Raw genomic sequence first — 26,340 nt, forward strand, 5'->3', positions numbered from 1 at the left:
TTATATTTCAGATGGAAGGACTTGGCTTCAGTGGAGTTAAGGATTTAGCGAATGAATTATATAGGATCCCTGTGTTGATATCCAAGGGGATGTTACAGCTCTACTCCAGTCACATGGAGATCCTGGCTGTGGTTGGAGTGTGTTTCATCATGTGGAATGTTTTCAGTTTTCTTCATTTCTGGTATTCAATGATACAGCAGTATGCAGTTCCTTGTTTTCTAAGCAGGACCAAGCATATCAGACAGTATGGAGAATGGGCTATAGTTACTGGTCAGTAAGAAGCTCTTAAACATAAAAGCACGTAACTGTTTTATTTCTTACTTTTATCTGTTCACATAATGCCTTTTATCTTTGATGTTCTGTGTATTTCCATTTTACAACAATGTTATGGCATTTCTGTTTTAACTACTTGAGCTCCGGAAGGTTTTACCCCCTTCCTGACCAGGGCATTTTTTTGCTATTCAGCACTGCACAATTTAACTGGCAATTGCACGCTGTACAACACTGTACCGAAATGAATTTTATATCATTTGTTTTCATACAAATAGAGCTTTTTTTGATGGTGTTTGATCACCACTGGGTTTTTTTATAATATAAATTAAAAAAGACCAAAATTTAGAAAAAAGAACTCAATATTTTCTACTTTCTGTAATAAAAAATATCCAATAAAATCTAAATTCTTCATAAATTTAGGCCAAAACATATTCTGCTACATGTCTTTGGTAAATAAATCCCAATAAGTGTATATTAATTAGTTTGTGTGAAAGTTATAGCGCCTAACTATGGTATATATACTAGAATCTATCTAGCTTTTACTTTCTGAGTGCCTATCACATTTCTTGAGGTGCTAAAATGCCAGGACAGTAGAACCCTCCCCCCCCCCAAAATGACCCCTTTTTGGAAAGTAGACACTCCAAGGTATTTGCAAGAGGTATTTGTAAGAGGCATGTTGAGTATTTTGCAGACCTCATTTGTTGGCACAAGTTTTTGGAAAATGAAGAAAGAAAACAAAAATGTATTTTTTATTTTCTTTTTTCATGTTTACCCCATGTTTACCTGTCATTAGACATGAGTCCCTGGATGGAACACGTCATGTTTGGCGAGCGGCTGGTTTTTGTTTTTTGTTTTTTCAATAAAGGGCTTGTCAAAAACAGTGTTTGTGTTTTTACTTTGACTTGTTTTGGTGACTGAGGGGAACTGGGATCCAGATTCTGATAAGCCCCTCACCCGCAGACCCCCACAACCACTGGGCCATGGTTGTGGGGAGGAGACCCTTGTCCTCATCAACATGGGGTCAAGGTGCTTTGAACCCCTGCTGCCCCAAAGCATCCCCCATGTTAAAGGCATGTGGCCTGGAATAGTTCAGGAGGGGATTGGGCATTTATTTGCCCCCCCTTTCCTGGCCTACCGGGCTGCATGCTCAGATGAGGGTCTGGTATGCATTTTTGGGGGGGGGGGGGGGCATGCCATTTTTTTTATTTTGGCATGGGATTCCCCTTAAAATCCATACTAGACCTAATCAAAACAAATGCTTTTGAAAAACAATGGGCAGGGGTCCCCCTCATCCATACCAGACCCTTTGTCTGGTAAAAAGAACAGCAAGGAGTCCCCCCCAAAATGCCTGCTGAACACAACTTGTCCCATCCAGAGACTCACACCAAATTACATCACCGGATGACCCCCCCATGTTACTTGTCATTGGGTGAGTGTCATTACCTAAATGACAAGTAAACATGGGGCAGCGTCACCCAGTGATGTCACCAGATGGCCCCACTCCCATGTTTTCCTGTCATTCGGGGAATGACACGGTGTTTGTGTTTTTACTAACTTTTACTTTTATTGATGAATGAGTACCTCAAACTCATTCACATGGGGGGGTGGATTTGGGGACCCCCTTGTTAAAGGGGCTTTCTGATTCTGATAAGCTCCCCCAAAGCACCTCCCATGTTTTGGGCATGTAGCCTGGCATGGTTCAGGGGCCTACCAGGCTGCATGCTCGGCTAAGGGCCTGGTATGGATTGGGGAAGGGACCCCCACACTGTTTTTTTTTCTTTTTTTTAAACCGGTATTTGTTTACATTCTGCTGGCAGCAGGGAATTCCGATGACAGCAGATGAGTCATGGTTGTTAAGGACACGGCAGCTGGGCAGCCACCCGCTCCTTAACAACCAGCTATGATAAATACATTTGGATCATTCATTTCTTTCGGATGCTTTAAACATCTGAATGAAACAAATACATTTTGTTGTTTCATTATAATTTTTTTGCAGATTCATTGAAATTAGTTGCAATTACAAAATTCGGATACATCCGAATCTCAAAATAAGGAAATTTCGTCCAAATTTAAATTCGAAATTAAATGAACAACTCATATCTACTACAATAATATAAATGTTTGTTTTTAATACCACGTTAAGGATTTATTTTCATTGTAGCATCAGTGTGTCCAGCAGACTATTTTTGTAAATTGTAAAATTAAACCACAGCCTAGCACAGTCTCTAAAAATCACTGTGGTCTATCATTTCTTTTCCACAGGAGCCACAAATGGCATTGGTAAAGCTTACGCAGAGGAACTGGCAAGTCATGGGATGAACATCATCTTGGTCAGTCGCAACCCTGAGAAGCTTCAGAAAGTATCTGAAGCCATTGCTGCAACCTACAAAGTACAATCCCGTTTCATAGTGGCTGATTTCAGCTTGGGACTTGAAGTCTATCCTCATATTAAGGAGGCTCTGAGAAATGTGGAAGTGGGTATTTTAGTTAACAATGTTGGAACATTCTATGATTATCCACAGATCCTCACAGATGCTCCAGAGGACAAATCATGGGAAATTATTAATGTCAATATTGGAGCAGCTGTCATGATGACTCATATAGTTCTCCCAGGGATGGTACAGAGGAAGAGAGGAGCCATTCTCAATGTGTCCTCTGCGACTTGTTGCAAACCCACACCTCTAATGAACATTTATGCATCTTCCAAGGTAATGTATCTACCTGACTATCTGTGAACATACCACTGGGAAGTTTAACTGACCTTTAAAACCTACAAAGTATATACAAACTCAAGCATTATAATCTTATATAGGTTTTAACTTTATATTTCAAAAGTATTTTTTCAATCTTTTAAATATGAAGCTTTCATTTAAAGTGTTACTAAACCCAGGACCCTGCATTCACTATATCTGGCCTCCCACAGTACACAGAACATGGAAATGCAATTTTAGTAAATATAAACTGCTAAATACCTTTTCTCATCAGCAGTTAGAGCAGTCTTGTGACTTCTATCAGTGTCTAGCAGAGCACTGGTTAAAGCTTGTAGGAGGAGTTTTAATTTTGCTCTAGGAGGATGCAGAACCCCTGACCTCTGTCTGTCTGCTGATTGGTCCTTTGTTGATCACATGCACTCTCCCAAGAAAAAAAAAAACCTCTCTAGCAATACACACCAAACTGAGCATGTGCAGAGTGACTCCACACGATATGTCTTATCAGGAGATAAGAGGGGGCACTGGAAGAAGGGGAGGATCAGAGAAATCAGGATCAAACAGCCTTTTTACACAATGCAGAATATTAACCCCTTAGGTTCCACAGTGAGTATAACAAGCATGCTTTACTGAATATACAGACTGATTTTACTGTTGTGGGTTTAGTATCATTTTATGTGACACTAACTTATACTTTTACATCAAACATTTCAATCATTGTGAAATATAAGGGATCTGTTTTTGTTTTGTTTTTTTAATGTCTCTTACTATTATTTTTAGGTTTATTTCTTGTCCTGTGCACAGTCTCTGTCCTCCACTGATATGCCTCACCACTGCTAGAGTGAGAAGTGCTGTTATTTGTGGTCACATAGTCTGCTTGTAAACAGGTACTTTCAAGTGGTTTAAGATGAGACTAATGGAAGGTGCTGGAGTGTGGAGCCTGAGAGGGGGCCACAGGGAGGGGAGCCTACCTACAGGCTGGTTGCTGGGCAGGAGAATCTGCACTGTTCCTCTGTCTTTTAGGAAGGACATCCTGAGCAGCAGGGAAGGAGCCAGCCTAGCAAAAGGCCCGAAAGCAGCTGCAAACCCACCATGCTGGCAGGACAGAACAGTGTGAGTACTCCTACACCCCCCTGGGCCAGATAAAGGGAGAGTGCGGTCAGGTGCGAGATCCAACTAGTTCTCATCTGGGACAATTTAGCTAATTGTTCAGGCTGCCCAGGTTGGGAAGGGGTTAAACCTGCTCAGCACTTTCCCAGGCATTTTTTGGTTCTGCCCTCCTTTCTGTATTAATATAAATATGAGGGTGGCTCTAACAAGCAGGCTTTTTCCGTTGCCTGGATGGGAACTGAAGCAATAGGCTGAGAGAACTATGTAGACCACAGCAAGCAATTGGACCACCCCCAAGGGGAATCACAACTGAAGCCAGTACACTGCTAAAGGTATGGAAAGGCACTGGGCAGCCTACAGTAGGTAGTTAGGAATGAACTCTGTGGCTAATTGTTTGCTTCTGGGCTGTACTCCATGAACAGTAAAATGTCTTTAACTGTTTTAAGCCTGGTCTGAAGTCACTACAAAAGGGGTGTATGGTGGTATATGGCGTATACCAAAAAACAGGACCTGTTACACACACACAGGGTTGAAGAAGAAGACACATAGTTACCAAGGGCAACCAGTACTGTGGGAATGACATGGCAGCCAAACAGTGGAAGGACAGTACCGGCATGGGTGACGGGTTCTCTGTCTAGACAGGGGCTCAGTTCTCTGATTCCCTCCCTAGGAGTTGGTGCCTCAAATACCTGGAACAGAACCTGTGTAGTGGAGAACTCACAGACCTAGCTGAAGGTAGGTGTGGAGTTAAAGAAGTTGAGTAGTGCATGCAGGATAGCTGGACTGGTGAAGTGGGACATGGGCTCTTCATTGTCTCCTTCTAAATGCTACATTCTGGGAGACAAGGTGTGCAGTGACATGGGGCAGAGTAGTTATTGTAGTTTATTGTACAGCTGCACAAGGTGAATGGCTTGTTACTAAGTATGAGTGCCACCTTAATGTTGAGTTCACATGGGCATTAGTAAGCTTGCACACAAGAAAAGATGCCCCCCCCCCCCCCGTGGAGAGAACCTGACACCAACCAACACCATCCCCTACCTGACAGAGCCTTTCACTACCACCACCCTCCATACACCGGCCACCCCACCTCCCAACCTCCCCCCAGCTCCAAACATCCCCTAGAATGAGAGTCAGGTACTGCATATACTGTCAAGCAGCCTGCAGCCTCTCTCGGATCCCACCTGGTCCCCATGCTGTGCGTGTTCCTTCTTCTGTCCCTTCTTCCGGGGAGCGGTGCTGCCCCCTGAAAAATGCCGTCCTAGGTAAATACCTTGTTTGCCTTGTGGAAATACATTCCTGCATATAGGGTGAAGTGGCCCCAGCCACACGTTCCATGCATACTACATTTCCTGTAGAGCTGATTGTGTCTGCACAAAGATGTGTAGTCCATCTTGGGGGTGAGCAGGAGAGGGTGGCTAAGTTCACATACACACGGAGACATGGAAAATGAATGTAGCCTAGAACAGAAAGTCTGAGAATAACAGAAAAGAGGTTGCATTTGAGAGATGAAACTAAGGAAGAGAGCGTTAGAAGGTACATTCTGCATTTATTTAAACATGTTGCATTTATTTTTGTTTAGAAAAAATGCAAGTTTAATGTCACTTTAAAAATATTACCTGCTGTCCTGCCATGAAAGTCCTTATACAGACACTTCTTGCTACAGAGTGACAGCACTCAATGACTGTTCTCCTGTGTTGTCACTCTGTTTCAAGCAGGATATAAGCAGCGGTGTTGACATGTAGCACTACCATCTTGAGGGCCACTGGATTTGTTTTGGGTCCCCCCAAGCTCTGCATGGCCAAGCAACATGCATTTTCCACACTTGCACACTTGTAGTCAGTAAACAGTCCTTGAGCTGGTTTACAGTTGTTTTTATTAAGGGATTAACAACTTAGGATGGCGTCTAGGGGTATATGGGATGTCCCACGAACTGTAAACTTGAGGGCAAACTTTTTAGCAACCTGTGCACTGTACAAAAAAAACATGGATCCAGAAAATATCAATTAGAGCACTGTCTCTTTCTAGAAAGCTCTAAGTCCTTTTGGTGTACCTCCTCAGACCCCAGATGATTCCTTCCTCTTCACCTAGCTGCACTGAGGGTATCCCTGGGCAAGGGATTCCAAGATCTAACAATGAAGTAGCCCCAGATGAGAACTAGTTGAGTCTCGCACCTGACCTCACTCTCCCTTTATCTGGCCCAGGGGGGAGTAGGACTACTCACACTGTCCTGTCCTGCCAGCATGGTGGGTTTACAGTTGCTTTCAGGCCTTTTGCTAGGCTGGCTCCTTCCCTGCTACTCAGGATGTCCTCCCTAAAAGACAATGGAACAGTGCAGATTCTCCTGTCCATCAACCATCCTGTAGGTAGGCTCCCCTCCCTGTGGTCCCCTCCCAGGCTCCACACTCCAGCACCTTCCATCAGTCCATCTTCCACCTGACTCCCCTGTTGCTCAGGCTCTTCCACATTTAAGGGTTGTCCTTGGTCACCATGCCCGGCCTCCTGCCTGGGGATTGGCCAAGCTCCCTTAAAGGATAAGTTAACCTTTTAGAAAAAAAATAATAAATGCCCAATTTTCTGCAGGTACAAAAATGTGCCTTTATTATTTTTGTCTGCAGGAGCCTGTAAACCAGGGGTCTCCAAACTTTTTAAACAAATAGCGAGTTTAAAAACTCAGTTTGGAGTAAAACGTCAGTTGGAGTAAACAATGCCCCATCCTTGGTGTCATTGGGAGAAATTGTGCCCCATTATTGGTGTAATTGGGCCTCATTGTTGGTGTCATTGGTAGGAACAGTGCCCCATCGTTGGTGTCATCGTTAGGAATTGTGTCCCATCATTGGTGTGAAGGGAAGGAATTGTGCCCTATCGTTGATGTAATTGGGAGGAATTGTGTCCCATCACTGATGTAATTGGGAGGATCTGTGCCCCATCACTGGCTTCATCGGGATGAATTGTACCCCATCATTGGGCCTCATTGTTGGTGTCTTTGGGAGGAACTGTGCCCCATTTTTGGTATCATTGGGAGGAACTGTGGCCCATTGTTGGTGTCATTGGGAGGAACTGTCTCATTATTGATATCATTGGGAGGAATTGTGCCCCATCACTGGTGTCATTGGGAGGAATTGTGCTCCATCATTGGCGTCATTGGTAGGAATTGTGGATCCCATCATTAGTGCCATTGGGCCCCATTGTTGGTGTCATTGGGAGGAATTGTGCCCCATCATTAGCGTCTGGTCTGGTCTTATCTGCATGTTTAAAGGATAAGTTCACCTTTCGTAATGTTACATGTTACACCCATATTCCGGATGTAACATTACAAAAGGTGAACATATCCTTTAAACATTCAGATCTAGACTTCCTCCACCCTTCTTCCAGAAAGATCTCTGAGTTTCTGGAAGGGTGGGAGGGCTCCAGAAGCCCTGACCTGTAGAGCCTCCCAGTCTATTCTGAGGTGAACTCCTGCCTCACTCCCAGTCTGACCCACCCCAGGCTGTTACCCAGCCTCTCTTTAACAAAAATCCTACCTAGCTAAGCTAGAGGGCGCTACAGACAGATATTGCACATGCATGTTCCACTGTGGTCACAATTAGGAAACTTGAGCTGAGAAATGACGTGCAGCACATGCTGCAGAGCGTGAATGTAAGCAGGAAGTGGCTGTAAAGAGGCCAGAAATAAGCAGTAATTGTATGTAAAAAATGATGAAATAAGTGTGAAAACAGTATTTTAGCTTAACTTGTTTACCTCTAAAGCATTTTTTTGTTTTTTGCACACGTTAAAATCTGCATTTTTGACTATAAAATTGTCCAAAACCTCCAGAATATTATTTATTTTCTGAAAGTGGAGGCCCTGTAGAATACAAAGATGGTAGTTGCAATCTATTATGTCATACGATAGTTCCACAACTGTTAATCAAATCTATATTTTTAGGAAAATATACACTAAAATGAATTTTATTGCACAAAAACACAATTTAATCCCCATTTTTTTGTACAAAATAAAAGATAACGTAGTGTAGGATAAATAAATCACACAAATGTGTAACACAGATGTTCCTCCATCTTCTCCTGTTCGACAAACTGAAATAATTTAATGCGATTCTGTGAAGAGCCGGACACCCCAGGAACCATAGGGGGTGTCTGCCAAGGAAGTGATTGCATTAAACCCTTCACACTCTGGACGTACATAGTACAAGATGATATGGTTAAAAAAGACAGTTATTTATAATACACAGCTTTTGCCCAAGTTCACACTGGTGTGCCTTTGAAATCGCGCTACTTCAGTGCGATTTCAAAGTCGTATATCAATGCGATTTGCACTGCTGATTTCATTGCAGCTTGTGATGTCATATAACAGAAGTCTATGCGAGACGCAATGAAATTGGCAAAAAGTAGTGCAGGAACCTTTTTTATACTCGCTGCTACTCATGAACGGTTCCATTGCATGCAATAGGGTGTGACTTATGCAATTTGGAACTGTAAAATCACATGACAAGTCGCAATGTGAACTGGGGCTTTGGGGTTTACATGTAAAGGGCTTGTTAACCTCCTTGTGATAGCAAAAAAGTTAAATGTAAAAAATACAACAAAATAACATTTAAAAAAAGGAAAAGCACCCCTTTGCCCTGCACACATCTACAATGCAAGTGTGTGCATAGGGTGTGAATATGTATTTAAATGGGAATTGTGCTATACAAGTTATATAATAATTCTAGGTCTCTCATTTATGGGGTACTTTAAAGGCATTTAAAGCACCACTTATGAATACTTTTGGGTGCTGTAATTTTTTACCATTTTGTGGGCGCATGCAGTTTTGCCATAAATGGTATTTATTTACTCAATACTACCGCATATTATTTTGTACAAAAATTAGGGATTAAATTGTGTTTGTGTGCAATAAAATTAATCTTTGTGTTTTTTTTTAACTGAAAATACAGATGTAATAAACATTTGTGCAGATATGGTAAGACAAAAAATTGTAAATGTTTTTATTCTACAAGGCCTTTGTGTTTAGAAAATACAGTATATGGGATCTATTTGTTTAAGAAAAAAAAAATGCTTTGGGAATGTCTCAGCATTCATGCAAGCATAACAAATAAAACCTGTAATGTTTATATTATCTGTAATAGTTTCCTTGTTGCCTTTTGGCTGGGCGAATGTACCATTCCCTAACATTCGGTCCTAAGAGAAACAGCTGGAATAAAAAATTCGACTATGAGAGTTATCATGCATCAATCTCTTAGATTGTAAGCTCCAAGGATCAGGCCCTCCTATCCCTCTTGTATTGAACTGTATTGTTGCTGTATTGTCTCCCGTTATATTGTAAAGCGCTGAGCAAACTGACGCTATATAAATCCTGTACAATAATAATATAATAATATAATCCCACAAAATCCATACCAGACCCTTATCCAAGCAGTATCCTGGGGAGCCAGGAAAGGGGGTAAAAGCATGCCCCCCCCTCAAAACATACCAGGCCACATGACCTCAACATGATTCGGGGGTACCATATCAGAGCACCTTATCCATTGATGAGAACAAGGTGGTTGTGGGGGGTCTGTTTATAGGGGCTTACCATTATTGATAGCCTCCAGATACTGACAAATCTACAGTAGACTTGTCCCCCTTCTTCTCCTGACCACCCAGGCTGCTGCTTGGATAAGACTGTGCTCACTCATATTATTTCCTCATATTTTGTCCCCTGCTTAGGCTATAGTGTTAGGTCATTTTCTCTACTGGTGAATGTTAACTCCCATGTTCTTGTAGCTATTTTCTTTTTTGCATACCTGTTAAAATGAAAATTTTAGACCTGAAGATTAGTTAAAACTCTCAAACATTATACATTTTCTGTAAACAGAGATTCTGGAAAATAAAATGGTAGTAGGCACAATTTGTTACGTCACATTATATTACCACAAGGATATATCAAACCCAAAATGACAGCAAAAAATTCAAAAAAGTTAATTTTAGTGTACACAAACACAATATATGACCTGATTTGTGATAAAATATAACAGATGGGGTTGTGTTGAGTAAATAGATACCAACCATGTCAACCCATGAAGTTGCATGCTCCTGTGAAACAGTGACAAACTTCAATACAATAAATTATCCATAGATAACACTTTAAAAGCAGTTACATGTCTTTGGTTTAGAGTTAAACATAAATGATGGTTCTAGAATGATTGCTCCCACTTCAACGTGCATTGCAATACCTAATGTACAGCGCATACAATGTTTCTGCATGTAGGCGTCTCCAACATGTGCATTTACATTCATGTGGCAGCAGGGTGCTTTAAATTATTGGAAAGGTTTCAGTTCTTGGTTGTAACTTTCATTTTTTAAACTTTTTTTTAAGCTATCTTTATTGCTAAGTTATAGGAGCTATGTGTTAAAATTTTGTTGTGACCCCTACATTCACTTATTCCCTGGCCACAGTGGTCAGGGGAAAAAGGCACCTGAAACCAGAAGTTAAAAATAGCTAGGAAAGATCAGCGAACTGAGGTTTGCTGGTCTCCCTCCCCTGTGTCCAATGACACCCACCATGCCAGGTCTGCAGGTAGGACAGAGGAGCCAGAGAAATATGGTAGGGGGATTGTGTCTGATAGGCTTCTGTCAGGCTAGAACCAAGGGTGCTTGTTACATATGGAGAAGTATTCTTCTACTGATTTGTTGAGTCACCGTACACCATGCTAATGAATTTCTGTTTCAGCAACACATTTTAGATTTTACTAGATTGTAGTATAGAGCCACTTTAAGTGTGATCCTTAGCTCATAATATAGCCCCTTAAAATTTTGATTCCATATTTTGAAGTTTTCAATAGTGAGTAAGGGTTAAAACCCTTATCAGTTTATTTTATGTTGCCTTTGTTATGTTGGGGAAATGTCACTTCTGGTCCAAGGGACAGAGAAAGTAAGACTAAATCTATTAGACATTGGAAGAATTATTATTATTATACAGTATTTATATAGCGCCAAAAAGGTTTGCTCAGCGCTGTACATTATAGTGGGGGACAGTACAGTACATGAGACAATACAGTAACAATACAATACATGAGGGGTTCAAGGGCCCTGCTCTTTTGAGCTAACAATCTAGGAGGGAGGGGATCGTGGTACAGGAGGAGATGGCTGTGGGGGATGGAGTGGTAGGAGGAGTGGAGGAGATTGAGATTGGCTGTTAGGTGAGGGTGGGGTAGGCTTCCCTGAAGAGGTGGATTTTCAGGGTGCGCCTGAAGGCGAGGAGGTTAGGTGACAGTCTAATGGGTTGCGGGAGAGAGTTCCAGAGGATGGGGAAAGTACTGGAGAAGTCTTGCAGTCGGGGGTGGGAGATGGAGACCAGGGAGCTAGAAAGTAGGAGGTCTTGTGAGGAGCGAAGATTACGGGTTGATTGGTATTTGGGTATCAGGTCGGTGAGGTAGTTTGGGGCAGCGTTACCATCACGTATTGTTCTGGTGACATCTTCAAAATGTTGGATTTCTCCTTATCTTCTGTCTTAGTGACAATAGTAAATAGGACAAATAGAGAAGGTTAAAGGACCTTAGATTGTACGCCCCTTGAGTGTTAGGGTCTGATGTGAATGTACAATATATGTATGTAAAGTGCTGCGTAAATTGACGGCGCTATATAAGTACCTGAAATAAATAAATAAAATACGTTACCCAACAGGGGCAACAGACAGCAATAAAAAGGTGGCAGAAGTTGTAACCCTTCCCTAGTTTTTCTTTTGACACTTAAATTCTATTGATTTCAAACCATTTTCTATTTTAGTTTGACATACCTGCAATTGAATATACGGTAAGTATTATTTATACAATGTATACCAAATCATGTTAATTTAGTCTCATTCTCTCTCCTCACAGTCTTTTATAGATCAGTTTTCTCGCACTCTACATTATGAATATGCTTCCAAGGGAATCTTCGTTCAAAGTCTAATCACATATTTAGTAAAGACCAATATTTTATCATTTAGTACATTCTTGAAGACTAAGCCATTACTTGTTCTTGAGGCTAACGATTATGCTCGACAAGCAGTAAGAACCATTGGAATATCAAGGAGAACCGGAGGACACTTGTCTCATTCTATCCAGGTGAGTATTATAGAAACTACAAATATGGATAGAGTGCAGCATACTGTATAACAATACACACATTTATTAGTCTTTAATAGTATGACTGTAACCACATCAGGCCATAAGGGTTGTATAAAAAATTCTCACAGGGCCAATTCACACTTGTCATTGCTGCAATGAGCACTAAAACATGTATTTCTGCAATGAATGGCAATGTACTTGTGCTATGGGCATTGTAGTATCATTCATATTGAATGACACCCTAATGTATTGTACAGTAGAGCCCAATGCACCACAATGCATATAATGTGCATTGTGGTGCACATTAAAGTGTTACTAAACCCAGGACCCTGCATTCACTATATCTGGTCTCCCACAGTACACAGAACATGGAAATGCAATAATTTTAGTAAATATAAACTGCAAAATATATTTTCTCATCAGCAGTTAGAACAGTCTTGTGGCTTCCATCAGTGTCCAGCCCACCACTAGCTAAAGCCTGTAGAAGGAGTTTTCTTTCTGCTCTAGGAGGATGCAAAACCCCTGACCTCTGTCTGGACAATGCTGATTGGCCCTGTGCTGATCACATGTACTCTCCCAAGAAAAATGTAAAAAAAAAACCCTCTCTAGCAATACATACCAAACTGAGCATGTGCATGCTTACGGTTCAGTCTGGAGATAAGAGGTGGTTGCCAGAAAAAGGGGAGGAACAGAGAAGAAAGGATCAAACAGCCTTTTTACACAATGCAGAGGATTGACCCCTTAGGTTCCACAGTGAGTATAACAAGCATGCTTTACTGCATATACAGACTGATTTTACTGTTGTGGGTTTAGTAACACTTTAACCAAAAAGATAATATATTGCGGTGTACCAGTCCTTAAATGTTGTGTAAAATAAGTATGGGGGGTTCCTCCCTCAATGAAATAGATAAATATATAATAATATATTTATCTATCTTGCCTTTTCCTAAAATTTGCTATTCTGCTTATGCTCTGCTCATATTGATGGTGACACTATACCTAATAGCTATAATAATAAAAAAACACAATGCTCAAAGAAAGTAAAACACCTAACAAAAAATCTAAAAGAATTATTTCAGATGTAGCACTACCCCCTTAGGAGTCGCTAGAGATTTGGGTCCCCCTATATTCCTGCACAGCCAGGCAACGCACATTTCCTTAAGACCTTGCACACAAGAGACAGGAAACCGTCCTTAAAGTGGTTGTAAAAGCTCAAGGTTTTTTACCTTCATGCATTCTATGCAAGAAGATAAAAAACCTTCTGTGTGCAGCATTGCCCCCAGCCCCCCTTAATATTTACCTGAGTCTCATTGCGATCCAGCAATGTGAATGACAGCCTCGGCTGTCCTGGGTCTCTGCCTCCTCATTGGCTGAGACAGCAAACATGAGCCATTGGCTTTCGCTGCTGTCAATCACAGCCAGTCAGCCAATGAGGATAGAGAGGGTGAGGGGCCAAACCATGGCTTCGTGTGTGAATGGTTGCATGCTGTGGGAGCACCCAACAGGAAGGGGAGCCTGCGTGGGACCCAAGAAAAGGAGGATGCAAGCTGCTCTGTGCAAACCCACTGCACACAGTAGGTAAATATAGCATGTTTTTATTTTCCAAAGAAAAAAAGAACCTTTAGAATCGCTATAAGCTTGTTTTTGTGAATTTTTAATAGGGAGTATTGTACTGGGATGGGGTAAAGGGGTGCATGGGACGCCCAGGGTAACTGTAAACTGAGGAAAAACTCCTTAAAGCGGAGCTCCACCCAAAAGGGGAAGTTCTGCTTTAAGGACTGCTCCCCTGCACCCCATTAAGGATTGGCACCTTTGGGGGGTGGGGAGTGGGTACCCGAATTTGACAGGTACCCACTCCCACTTCCGGCCCGCTCGCCTAGGTGATCAAAAACGGAAGGTGTCCTCCCTCCCTGTAGTCTTTTGGGAAATGTGACAGGTCCCAGAAGACTACATGACCATTCATGAAGCACAGCGCTACTCACGCATACGCAGTGGGTACCCGGCTGTGAAGCCGCAAGTTATCACAGCTGGGTGCCCACACTGAAGATGCCAGCCTCCTGGAATCCAGGACGGCCGGTGAAATGGGTTGCGGGGGACACACCACGGGACCGAGGGACAGGTAAGTGGCTGTTTTTTAAAAGTCAGCAGCTACAGTTTTTGTAGCTGCTGACTTTTATTTTTTGACAGCGTGAGTGGAACTCCGCTTTAACAACTATGTACAGGTGCTCAGAAGGATTCTCTTCTCTTCTTGGAGAGCTATCCAGCCTCTCCTGGTGTAGAAATCCCTGGACAAGGGGATCCAGAGTCTGACTCTTAGAAACCACAGTCCAGCTGGGGCTAGTTAGGTTTCCCACCCAAATGCCGTCTCCCCTATTCCCATCCAGGGGGTGTAGAAGTACTCACTGTCCCTCCTCTGTAAGCTGCAGATCGGTAGCTGCTTTCAGGCCTCCTGCTGGTCTAGCTTCTTCCTTAGCTCCACAGATGGTCTTCTCTCAGGGGGCCTGCGAGGTTCAGCTTTCCTCCTGGAGGCAGGCCCATTCCGTGGGCCTCCTCCCAGACTCCACACTCCAGCTCCTGCTCTCACATCTTTCACCCAAACTCTTCTGCTGAGCAAGCTCAGTCACTCCTAAGGTCTGTCCTGATCCCATGCTAAGCCTCCTGTTTGGGGATTGGTCAGAATCCCTTAGGAGTGCAGACCAGCTCCTTCTCAGCCCCTCCGACTGAGTTCTAGAGATTTCTCAAAGTCTGTAGATCAGGAAGAGATATCAGGGAACTGATCTGCAGAACCTCTTAGCCCTGACCCGAATTTGACTGTCTGACTACTGCACCAGGCTGCTATTCAGCCTCTAACTAAAAATATAATTAACTAGCTCCCCTTAGCTTTCCTAGGAGGGTGCTATACAAAACATATAGAAATAAAAGAGCAGAGATAATGCATTATGTAAATTTGTCCTCAAACTTCTGAATCTTGGCCGGGCTCCAGGAAGAAGAGAGAGATCCCATAGCTGGCCCTTGCATTTTATACCACAAGCAACACCCCCCCTCTGAATAGTCATCTGTCCAATGAGCAAGAAGCAGTAAAGTACATGTGACGGAACGCCTGTCACCCAGACTGGGTGATTCTGTCAGAGAACTGGGACACAGAACCAAGGTATTATAGCCAGGGATTGCACTCAAGGCTAGATGATGGATCAGTGTACCGGCCACTAGGACCAATCACAGCAGATCACATGACAATTGTACACAATGGATGATGTTAATTTATGCATTGTATACTATTGTGTTGATCTCTGTGATTGGACACAGTGATCACATGGTACAGACAATAACAGCCCATCTGTACCATGAGATTAGCTGTGACCAATCACAGCTAAGAGCAAAATAAATGAATATTGAATTAATCGATTTCATACAGTAAAAATGATTGTTTATAACAGTGAACCTCACAGGTATAAGCAATCATAGTGTAATCGGACATGTGTCCGTTTACATCTGCCAACATCCAATCCGATCTGACCCGCAAAAAAGGGAACGGATAGGGGATTAAATTTCCCTTCTGTCTGTCGGATCGGGTCAGATGGAAACGGACAGGCAGTCCGTTTTCATCCAAAAATAAAAATGCAATTGGCGCAAGAGAATTTGTAGTGGACATAACGTTCACTCAGCAAACCTTAAACAAAATAATCCAGTAAACAGAAATTAAGATATATAATCATACATGCCAGTAATAAAGGGGCAACAAGTAGATGATGCAGCTTTAGTGGTGAGGAAAGGGAAGGGGGGAGGGGAGGGGGGTAGGGAAAGGAGGGGAAAAAAGGCCTTGTGATGCAAACAGTACTGGATTGAGATAGATGGTATATATATATGTGTATACATATATATACAACGCTGCAATGTAGACACCGTCGTGAGGCTTGCACTTTCTAGAGTAAACCGGACTCTGTGGTAAATGGAGAAGAAAGAGAAGTGCGCCAGACTAAGTGCAGTATGAATATAAAAGTTTATTGCACACAAGATTATAAAAACTCACAAGACGTGGGTAGATATCAGGCATCAATATATAAGGAGGAGGATGTCATCTGTGCTGCACCTCACAAATGGATGGCTGTAATGCCAAGGTGTTGCGTGGCTGGCGCTCTAGGCGGGTCCCACAGGAGGAGGCGAGGATGGCAGGCGCAGTAACCGGGAGTCGCGGCGCAGATAAGAACCGGGATCCAGGGCAGGCACTGCTGATCTCTCACATCAGCGTGGGTACAGTAGCCAGCTTGAGGCACATCCAAGATGGCCACCGGGCAGGAAATGACATCAGAACGTTGCTGGGAATCCTCCAAGGGGGCGGTGACGCGTTTCTAGGCAACCTGCCTTTTCATCAGACCTGATGGAGGTCTGATGAAAAGGCAGGTTGCCTAGAAACGCGTCACCGCCCCCTTGGAGGATTCCCAGCAACGTTCTGATGTCATTTCCTGCCCGGTGGCCATCTTGGATGTGCCTCAAGCTGGCTACTGTACCCACGCTGATGTGAGAGATCAGCAGTGCCTGCCCTGGATCCCGGTTCTTATCTGCGCCGGGACTCCCGGTTACTGCGCCTGCCATCCTCGCCTCCTCCTGTGGGACCCGCCTAGAGCGCCAGCCACGCAACACCTTGGCATTACAGCCATCCATTTGTGAGGTGCAGCACAGATGACATCCTCCTCCTTATATATTGATGCCTGATATCTACCCACGTCTTGTGAGTTTTTATAATCTTGTGTGCAATAAACTTTTATATTCATACTGCACTTAGTCTGGCGCACTTCTCTTTCTTCTCCAGTCCGTTTTCATCCGACTGTCCATTGAGAAGTGCGAGCAGCTCTGTCTCCGCTCTGCATCAGTGGAGGGGACACAGAGCTGTCATCCGCTTGCTTAGTGGGGATAAGGGGAGAGAACCCCCGCCGAGCAAGCGGATCCGCTAAACGGGTACGCCCCGTATGAAAGGACCCCTAAAAAGGTGAAAATACAGTGTACTGGCCCACAACGGTTTATAATCTTATATATGTTTGTCATAAAAAAAGCCATGTACGATGAACTGACGTTAACACAGCAGTTTTTGGTTTTCTAGAGATTTCTCCTGTAACATTATTTTATCAACTGTTGATAAACAGTGCCAGTGCTTTTTCTGCAGTAAAATGACACAGTAGCAGCAGCGACAGGTTAGTCTTAGACTGATTGGTAGTTTTGGATGAGCTTTAACCCCTTCATGCCTAAGGATAAAACAAATCTAAATGCCTAAGCACAATTTTGCAACGTTGATATGTGTTAGTAAAACCGTACATATCATCACAACTACTTTGTACATCCAGGTGAATTATACTGCATTTTTTTCAGGACAAATTGGGCTTTCATTTGGTGGTAAATGGTAATGGATATCTCCTGATTTTTTTTTTTATCAAAGGAAAACTGGCCCATAATAGTAAAAAAGAAATGTTGTTTTTTTTTATTTAGCTGTGTGTTTCTTGTTACTACCATAACCTACCACCAAAGAACAACCCAAAATAAATTTTACAGCTCTTGACAATTGCAGCGATACCATATATGTGTCTGTTAATTGTTGTTTGTACCCATAGTACAGCCCAGAAACAATAGTGTGCATTTTGTTTTTGTCTTTTTATTTTACCTAAAACAGACTGACACTGACATTGACACTAACTGACACTGGTAGCATTTTTTAAATCCTGACCTTTGACCCTTGACCCTGACCTTGACCCAAACACTAACCCTGACACTGAACTAGCTCAAACCTTGATCTAGGTATTTTTTCTTTATTTTTTATTTTATCTTTTAATATTTATTTATCTTTTTTTTTTTAACAGACATTTTTTCCCTCTATGCCAGGAGTTAGAGAGATACAATGTATCTATCTCCTCCATTCATAGAGAGAGAAAAAAGCAAGGGGGCCGGGCTGTACAGTGACTGATCACTGTGATAGCCAATCAAAGGCTATCACAGCAATCATGTGACCCAGAATCGGGAGTTCCGGGTCCCAATTGTTAGAACGGGGCCTGGGGGCTCTCAGTGACACAGCGGCCTTTGTGCTGGGAGCACAGCAAATATGTGGCCCCATGGAAAAAAGCCCAGTTCTGTGAGGCGGCATATTTGTGTTACGTCTGTGTCAAGGGGTTAGAGAACGCAAAAAAAATTAATGCCCAATTCTAGGTAACACTTTTTTAACCACTTGAGCCCCAGAGGATTTACCCCCCTTAATGACCAGGCCTTTTTTTGCTGTTTGGCGCTGCACTAATTCAAATGATAATTGCGCGGTCATGCAATGCTGTACCCAAACAAAATTTACGTCCTTTTTTTCACACAAATAGAGCTTTCTTTTGGTGGTATTTGATCACCTGTGCGCTTTTTATTTTTTGCGCTATAAACAAAAAAACCACGAAAATTTTGAAAAAAAACAATATTTTCTACTTTCAGCTATAAAAAATATATCGTAAACTCAAAGTTAGTCATAAATTTAAGCCAAAATGTATTCTGCTACATGTTTTTGGTAAAAAAAAATCCCAATAAGTGTATATTGATTGCTTTGTGTGAAAGTTATAGCGTCTACAAACTATCGTATAGATGCTGTAATTTATGCCTTTTTTTGCTATACAGCGCTGCACTAATTCAAATGATAATTGCACGGTCATGCAATGCTGTACCCAAACGAAATTTACGTCTTTTTTTTTACACAAATAGAGCTTTCTTTTGGTGGTATTTTATCACCTGTGCGCTTTTTATTTTTTGCGCTATAAACAAAAAAACACAAAATTTTTGAAAAAAAAACAATATTTTCTACTTTCAGCTATAAAAAATATATCGTAAACTCAAAGTTAGTCATAAATTTAAGCCAAAATGTATTCTGCTACAAGTTTTTGGTAAAAAAAATCCCAATAAGTGTATATTGATTGCTTTGTGTGAAAGTTATAGCGTCTACAAACTATGGTATAGATACTGTAATTTATGCCTTTTTTTGCTATACAGCGCTGCACTAACTCAAATGATAATTGCGCGGTCATGCAATGCTGCACCCAAACGAAAATTTCGTCCTTTTTTTCACACAAATAGAGCTTTCTTTTGGTGGTATTTGATCACCTGTGCGCTTTTTATTTTTTGCGCTATAAACAAAAAAACCACAAAAATTTTGAAAAAAAACAATATTTTCTACTTTCAGCTATAAAAAATATATCGTAAACTCAAAGTTAGTCATAAATTTAAGCCAAAATGTATTCTGCTACATGTTTTTGGTAAAAAAAATCCCAATAAGTGTATATTGATTGCTTTGTGTGAAAGTTATAGCGTCTACAAACTATGGTATAGATACTGTAATTTATGCCTTTTTTTGCTATACAGCGCTGCACTAACTCAAATGATAATTGCGCGGTCATGCAATGCTGCACCCAAACGAAAATTACGTCCTTTTTTTCACACAAATAGAGCTTTCTTTTGGTGGTATTTGATCACCTGTGCGCTTTTTATTTTTTGCGCTATAAACAAAAAAACCACAAAAATTTTGAAAAAAAACAATATTTTCTACTTTCAGCTATAAAAAATATATCGTAAACTCAAAGTTAGTCATAAATTTAAGCCAAAATGTATTCTGCTACATGTTTTTGGTAAAAAAAATCCCATGCATTAGCGGGCAAACTGGCGCTATCTAGGAGGGGCGCTAACACTATCGGAAGTCACCAGTGACACTAATACAGTGATCAGTAAAAATCTGTTCACTGTAATCAATGACACTGGTGACAGGGCAGTGAAGGGGTTAACCGGGGGGGAGGGGGCGATCAAGGGGTTAAATGGGATTTCTGGTGCACTAGCGGGCAAACTGGCGCTATCTGGGAGGGGCGCTAACACTATCGGAAGTCGCCAGCGACACTGATACAGTGATCAGTAAAAATTGGTTCACTGATCAGTGACACTGGTGACAGAGCAGTGAAGGGGTTAACTGGAGGGGGGGGCGATCAAGGGGTTAAACGAGATTACTGGTGTACTGGCGGGCAATCTGGCGCTATCTGGGAGGGGTGCTAACACTATCGGAAGTCGCCAGCGACACTGATACAGTGATTAGTAAAAATCGGTTCACTGATCAGTGACACTGGTGACAGGGCAGTGAATGGGTTAACTGGGGGGGGAGATTAAGGGGTTAAATGGGATTACTGGTGTACTAGCGGGCAATCTGGCGCTATCTGGGAGGGGCGCTAACACTATCGGAAGTCGCCAGCGACACTGATGCAGTGATCAGTAAATATTGGTTCACTGATCAGTGACACTGGTGACAGGACAGTGAAGGGGTTAACTGGGGGGGGGGGCGATCAAGGGGTTAAACGGGATTACTGGTGTACTGGCGGGCAGTCTGGCGCTATCTGGGAGGGGCGCTAACACTATCGGAAGTCGCCAGCGACACTGATACAGTGATCAGTAAAAATTGGTTCACTGATCAGTGACACTGGTGACAGGGCAGTGAAGGGGTTAACTGGGGGGGGGTGATCAAGGGGTTAAACGGGATTACTGGTGTACTGGCGGGCAAACTGGCCCTATCTGGGAGGGGCGCTAACACTATCGGAAGTCGCCAGCGACACTGATACAGTGATAAGTAAAAATTGGTTCACTGATCAGTGACACTGGTGACAGGGCAGTGAAGGGGTTAACTGGGGGGGGGGGGCGATCAAGGGGTTAAACGGGATTACTGGTGTACTGGCGGGCAAGCTGGCGCTATCTGGGAGGGGCGCTAACTCTATCGGAAGTCGCCAGCGACACTGATACAGTGATCAGTAAAAATTGGTTTACTGATCAGTGACACTGGTGACAGGGCAGTGAAGGGGTTAACTGGAGGGGGGGGGGGCGATCAAGGGGTTAAACGGGATTACTGGTGTACTGGCGGGCAAACTGGCGCTATCTGGGAGGGGCGCTAACTGTATCGGAAGTCGCCAGCGACACTGATACAGTGATCAGTAAAAATTGGTTCACTGATCAGTGACACTGGTGACAGGGCAGTGAAGGGGTTAACTGGAGGGGGGGGGTGATCAAGGGGTTAAACGGGATTACTGGTGTACTGGCGGGCAATCTGGCGCTATCTGGGAGGGGCGCTAACTCTATCGGAAGTCGCCAGCGACACTGATACAGTGATCAGTAAAAATCGGTTCACTGATCAGTGACACTGGGTGACAGGGCAGTGAAGGGTTTAACTGGAGGGGGGGGGGCGATCAAGGGGTTAAACGGGATTACTGGTGTACTGGTGTGCAAACTGGCGCTATCTGGGAGGGGCGCTAACTCTATCGGAAGTCGCCAGCGACACTGATACAGTGATCAGTAAAAATTGGTTCACTGATCAGTGACACTGGGTGACAGGCAGTGAAGGGTTTAACTGGAGGGGGGGGGGGGGCGATCAAGGGGTTAAACGGGATTACTGGTGTACTGGCGGGCAATCTGGCGCTATCTGGGAGGGGCGCTAACTCTATCGGAAGTCGCCAGCGACACTGATCAATAAAAATCGCTTCACTGATCAGTGACACTGGTGACAGGGCAGTGAAGGGTTAACTGGAGGGGGGGCGATCAGGGGGTTAAATGTGTCCTAGAGTGTTCTAACTGTAGTGTAGTGCTTGTGTACTCACTTTTTGGATGTCTTCTTCTCTGTCTGGAACGGAATGTGTCCAGGCAGAGAAGAATGACATCATATCCTGCCCTGTGTGTATGTCAACACAGGACAGGATAGGACAGGGACCGATCATGTGATTTCAGCCAGAAATCACTGGCTGAAATCTAATGATTGATCCCTCCTGGATCAAATAGTGTCACCCGCGGGTCGGCGGGAGCGCGCGCGCGCGCCCCCTGCCGGCGAAAGTGTCGGGAGCGCGGAACCCGTTTTTAAACGTGGTTTTGCGCTCCACTGCCGCCCTGCACACGTATATACACAGTGGCAGGGCGGCAAGCGGTTAAGCAGCCAGTTTTTTGGGGGAAAAAGGTTTAAACATTTAAATAAAAGCTGACCATTATGAGCTGGTTCACACCATGAATCGCACAGGAATATGTAGTGTGTTCCTGTGCGATTCACTTGCTATCCAACAAACAAGAGATCCCTGTGCTCAAATCCATACAGCTAGTGCATGCATTTATCCATCAGGTGCTAAAGGGGTGTAACCACATTAACTCTAGAAATTCTGAAGGACCCTCTGCACACTGGTATATACCCTTTCAAGCAAACTATGCAACAAATAGGGATATTTGGTTCACACATATTGCAATACATGCTTAAGCTGGCCAACTGCATCAAAGTAATCCCTCTATGGCCAGTCCTACTCTGCCCTGCCTACGCAAGTGCTACTGTGGACACAATGCTAGCATAGGGGAAAAGACACAATGGGGAGAGCTACAAGGTTCAGGTCTGGTCACTTGCTATCCAGTGGCAGTGCAATTTCAGCCCATTCATATGAATGGGCTGAAATTGCATCACACTACAGCAAAAATAGTGCATACACTACTGTGCTTTACAAAATGCAGAGCAACTGGATTGCAAGGTACAGAAGTACCATGTGATCCAGTGCAGGCAAAGGCATTGTGTTTGCGAACTGCATTTGGGGTGTCATTAGCATTGCACTGACACCCCACTGCAGATCACAAGAGTAGTGTGTTCTGAACACGGTGCAAGAAATGCTCACAGAACACAGGTTTCCTACCGCTTTCTGGTGTGAACTGACCTAATAAGAACCACTGCCTGTGGGTTGTCACAGCTCCCTGTCACTTCTGCTGGACAGCTTGGTCTGGCGCAATCAACAGATACCAAAACTATTACAAGGGGGAACCAAAAAATAAAGACTGGCAATACTATTGACAGACTGCAAGATATACAGTATGTTATGTTTGTTTAGCCTTAGTTCCATTTTAGCCTTGCTTGGCATACCGTATTCACATAGCACTGCCCTTGCGATCTGCAGTTAGTGTCAGTGCAATCTTTATGACAGCCAAAATGCAGATCATAAACAGAATGCATTTGCCTGCACCAGATCGCATGGTTACGAAACAACCATGCGATCCTTTTGCAGTGAGTTCCCAAAATTATTGCATGAACAACTGTGGTGCGATTTGAGCCCCTTTAAAATGAATGGACTCAAATTGTACTGTACCGAATCGCATGTGAATAGTAAAGGAATTCCTGTGCAATTCAGATCCGATTCATAGTTTGAACTCAATGCTGATTTCCAGACAGATATTAGGATAACACTAATGTGGTTATGCATTTTGAAAACAAAATGATTTATTTTGAATGTGATGGGGAGAAGTAACTAAATTTAATGTCAGTCTCTTGTAATCCCCTGTACCGGAGAACTCAAACTGAGTTTAGGGAGGGGCAGTACTTGGAGCCAAACAGGTGTTCTCCATTCACATGTCCTGTCAATAAACAAGACAGGTGACCTCATCAGCCTGTTACTATTTCTCCACTAGCCAGATACAAGCTGGGAAAAGTAAAGCTGCCCAATAGTGGATCAAAATTTGGCTAGTTCAGCAGAGAGAGGCCAAATTTCGATCCAGATATTGGCATTGTGGTTTAACAGAAGTCGATCTACCAATCAACTTCTGTTCAACCATCTTGTTTTAAAATTTCCTTTTGATCAGAGTTGCAGGCAATGGCCAGCAGCGCTGAACTGTGTGTTCTGATGTCGGTGAAATCTCCCCACTGTCAGAATACAAACACACAGCAGGAGGATTCACCCATCCACCTCGCAGGTGTGGATGGGGGAGTCAGGTCAGTTTTTTTGCTACAACCCATTGATTGAAAAAAAAAACTGTCCCATGTATGGGCAGCTTAACTGACCGAGCTGTTTTGCTTAACTAAAGTAGAAAAAGGTCCTCATTAGGTTGGCTGTGCTGTGTTACAGGGCTGTGTAAATTTCAAAAATGGATGTACAAAAATAAAAATCATTTTGACAGGTAAGCCAACGTGTGTGTGTGTATGTATGTGTATATATATATGTATGTATGTGTATATATATATGTATGTGTGTGTACACACACACACACACACGTACGTGTGTGTATATATATATAATATATATTAAAAAAAAATTATATTTATTTATTTTAATGGTGTATATAGCTGTTTGTCTAGCGTTCAGCTTTAAGATAAAAAGAATTTCAAGCTTTTCATCAGATGCACTTGCAAAAAATAAATGAGCTTGCACTACTAAGAAGCTGATATAGTAGCAGGCTAATGTTTTAAATCTTTTTCCCACAGTTTGCATTAACTTCTTGGATTCCGGAATGGCTCTGGGTATCCATCTTTATCTTTATCTTCAACACCATTCGCAAGGTGGACAATCTCAAACCAGTGAAGTTATAAAAATCCATCAGTCCAATTTCTCTACTGTTCAACATATTAAAATCTTGGAGAAGGACATTATTCTATTCTATATTTCCTCTTTATATTTCAAATTATAATGTAGTCATATTTTTTCTTCTTATAACTATCCGTATCATTATTAATATTGGCTCTGTTCACTTACTCTTATAGCAAGTAGTGCACATATTTTACTGGTCCTTTTCATTATTACTATTATCAAGGCCAATGGCCACATTTAAATTGTTTCATATAAAGATTGCCTATACAGTACATTACTTTTCATTTTCATAATTGTTTTGCCACGCTTTTATGTAATTGTTTCTGTATTGTATTGAACTGCATGAGGTTAATATTTTTCTGCAGTATGCTTGCATTCAATAGAGGCTTCTGGGCAAACATGTTTACTAATTTGATTTTGGTATTGTCCTTCTGTTCACCCCTCCTGTTTAGTGCTAGTTAGCTTGGTCCTAGCTAGACCCTCCCCATTTCTTCCATGTTCCCTCAGTTAGTGTTGGTACTTCACTTAAGAATATCATTGTCTTCTTACACTTCCCAATACTAGAAAAAAATCTTCTGTACTGCAAGTAGCTGAAATAAAATTGTGTCGGATTCAATTTATGTGTCTTATTGATGAGTTAACCACTTCCAGTCCGGACACTTTCACCCCCTTCCTGTCCAGGGCAATTTTCAGCTTTCAGCGCTATCACACTTTGAATGACAATTGCGCGGTCATGCAACACTGTACCCATATGAATTTTTTATCATTTTTTTTGAGACAGATAAAGCTTTATTTTGGTGGTATTTATTCACCACTGGGATTTTTATTTTTTTTGCTACGTAAATGAAAATGTCCAAAAATTTTTTAAAAAAAGGGTTTTTCTTATAACGTTTTTGCAAATAAATAATATTTCATCATAAATCTTGGCCAAAATTTATTCCGTTATCTTTTTAGTAAAAAAAAATAAGCCAAATTAGTTTATAACCAAAAATTATAATTTTTAAACTTTTTTTTTACATTTTTATTTTATTTTTTTTAATATTTTTGTGTTTTTTTTTGTTTTTTTACATACTGTCACCCTAGCAGTACAGTGTCACCATGGTGACACTACTACTTGTGGGGGGTGATGAAGATTTTTTTTTTTTTTAACACTGATTGCTTTTACACATGTGGCTAACCGCGTTTGCGTTTGTAAACATTTTTTAACTCTTCCATTTCCAGATGCTGTCCAGAGCCTTTTTTCATCATGAAAAATGTATGCAAAGCGTTTTCCCGGTACTCAATGGACCTGGTACACCATACTTTGAGGTTTCGCATGAAAGAAAATATGATAGACACTGCTGCAATAATTTCTGCACAGAAATGAGCTGGAACATATCCAAACACCACAAAAAAAAAGACAGCTAATCTCAACAAATACTGCTCTTTCTGCTTCTGCTCTCTCTATTTCTCTCAAAATGTCTGAAATACTTAATTTTTTACTGTTTTTACACTGCATTCTGGGCATTTTGGAAGGTCTCCTGAGGTTGTCTTTAAAAAACGCTTCTAAACGCAAACGCTCATAAACGCGGCTAAACAGACGTTTTTTAACCTACGTTTTTCAGCAGTCAGTTTCCATCATTCAGAAGTGTCCCATGTACATGGAGCCTAATGAAGGAGTATTTTCTGCATGTTGGAACTTGGGACCCATTTGCAGGCCAGGAATAACCAATAAATGCAATTTCTTGTATGGGGGAGTTATTCGATGCAGTGCGTGTGACAATAATGACATCTGATGAGCTCCATATTGTGTTGAGGGAATAGGGAAGTC

The 26,340-nt window shown here is 42.2% G+C and overlaps 1 protein-coding gene across 1 annotated transcript; it reads left to right on the forward strand.

The window, feature by feature from the left end:
- LOC149449715 (inactive hydroxysteroid dehydrogenase-like protein 1) lies at nt 1-25,146 on the forward strand. Its single transcript, XM_089692842.1, has 4 exons — nt 1-270; nt 2,536-2,981; nt 11,944-12,171; nt 24,428-25,146. Exons 1-4 carry the CDS (start codon nt 12-14, stop codon nt 24,530-24,532), a joined length of 1,038 nt encoding a protein of 345 aa, XP_089548968.1. The 5' UTR covers nt 1-11; the 3' UTR covers nt 24,533-25,146.
- Nucleotides 25,147-26,340: the final 1,194 nt, after the last annotated feature.

The sequence above is a fragment of the Staurois parvus genome, unplaced genomic scaffold (genome assembly GCF_062004578.1).
Source record: "Staurois parvus isolate SC_StPar_1 unplaced genomic scaffold, SC_StPar_1.0 ptg000607l, whole genome shotgun sequence".
Lineage (NCBI taxonomy): Eukaryota > Metazoa > Chordata > Amphibia > Anura > Ranidae > Staurois > Staurois parvus.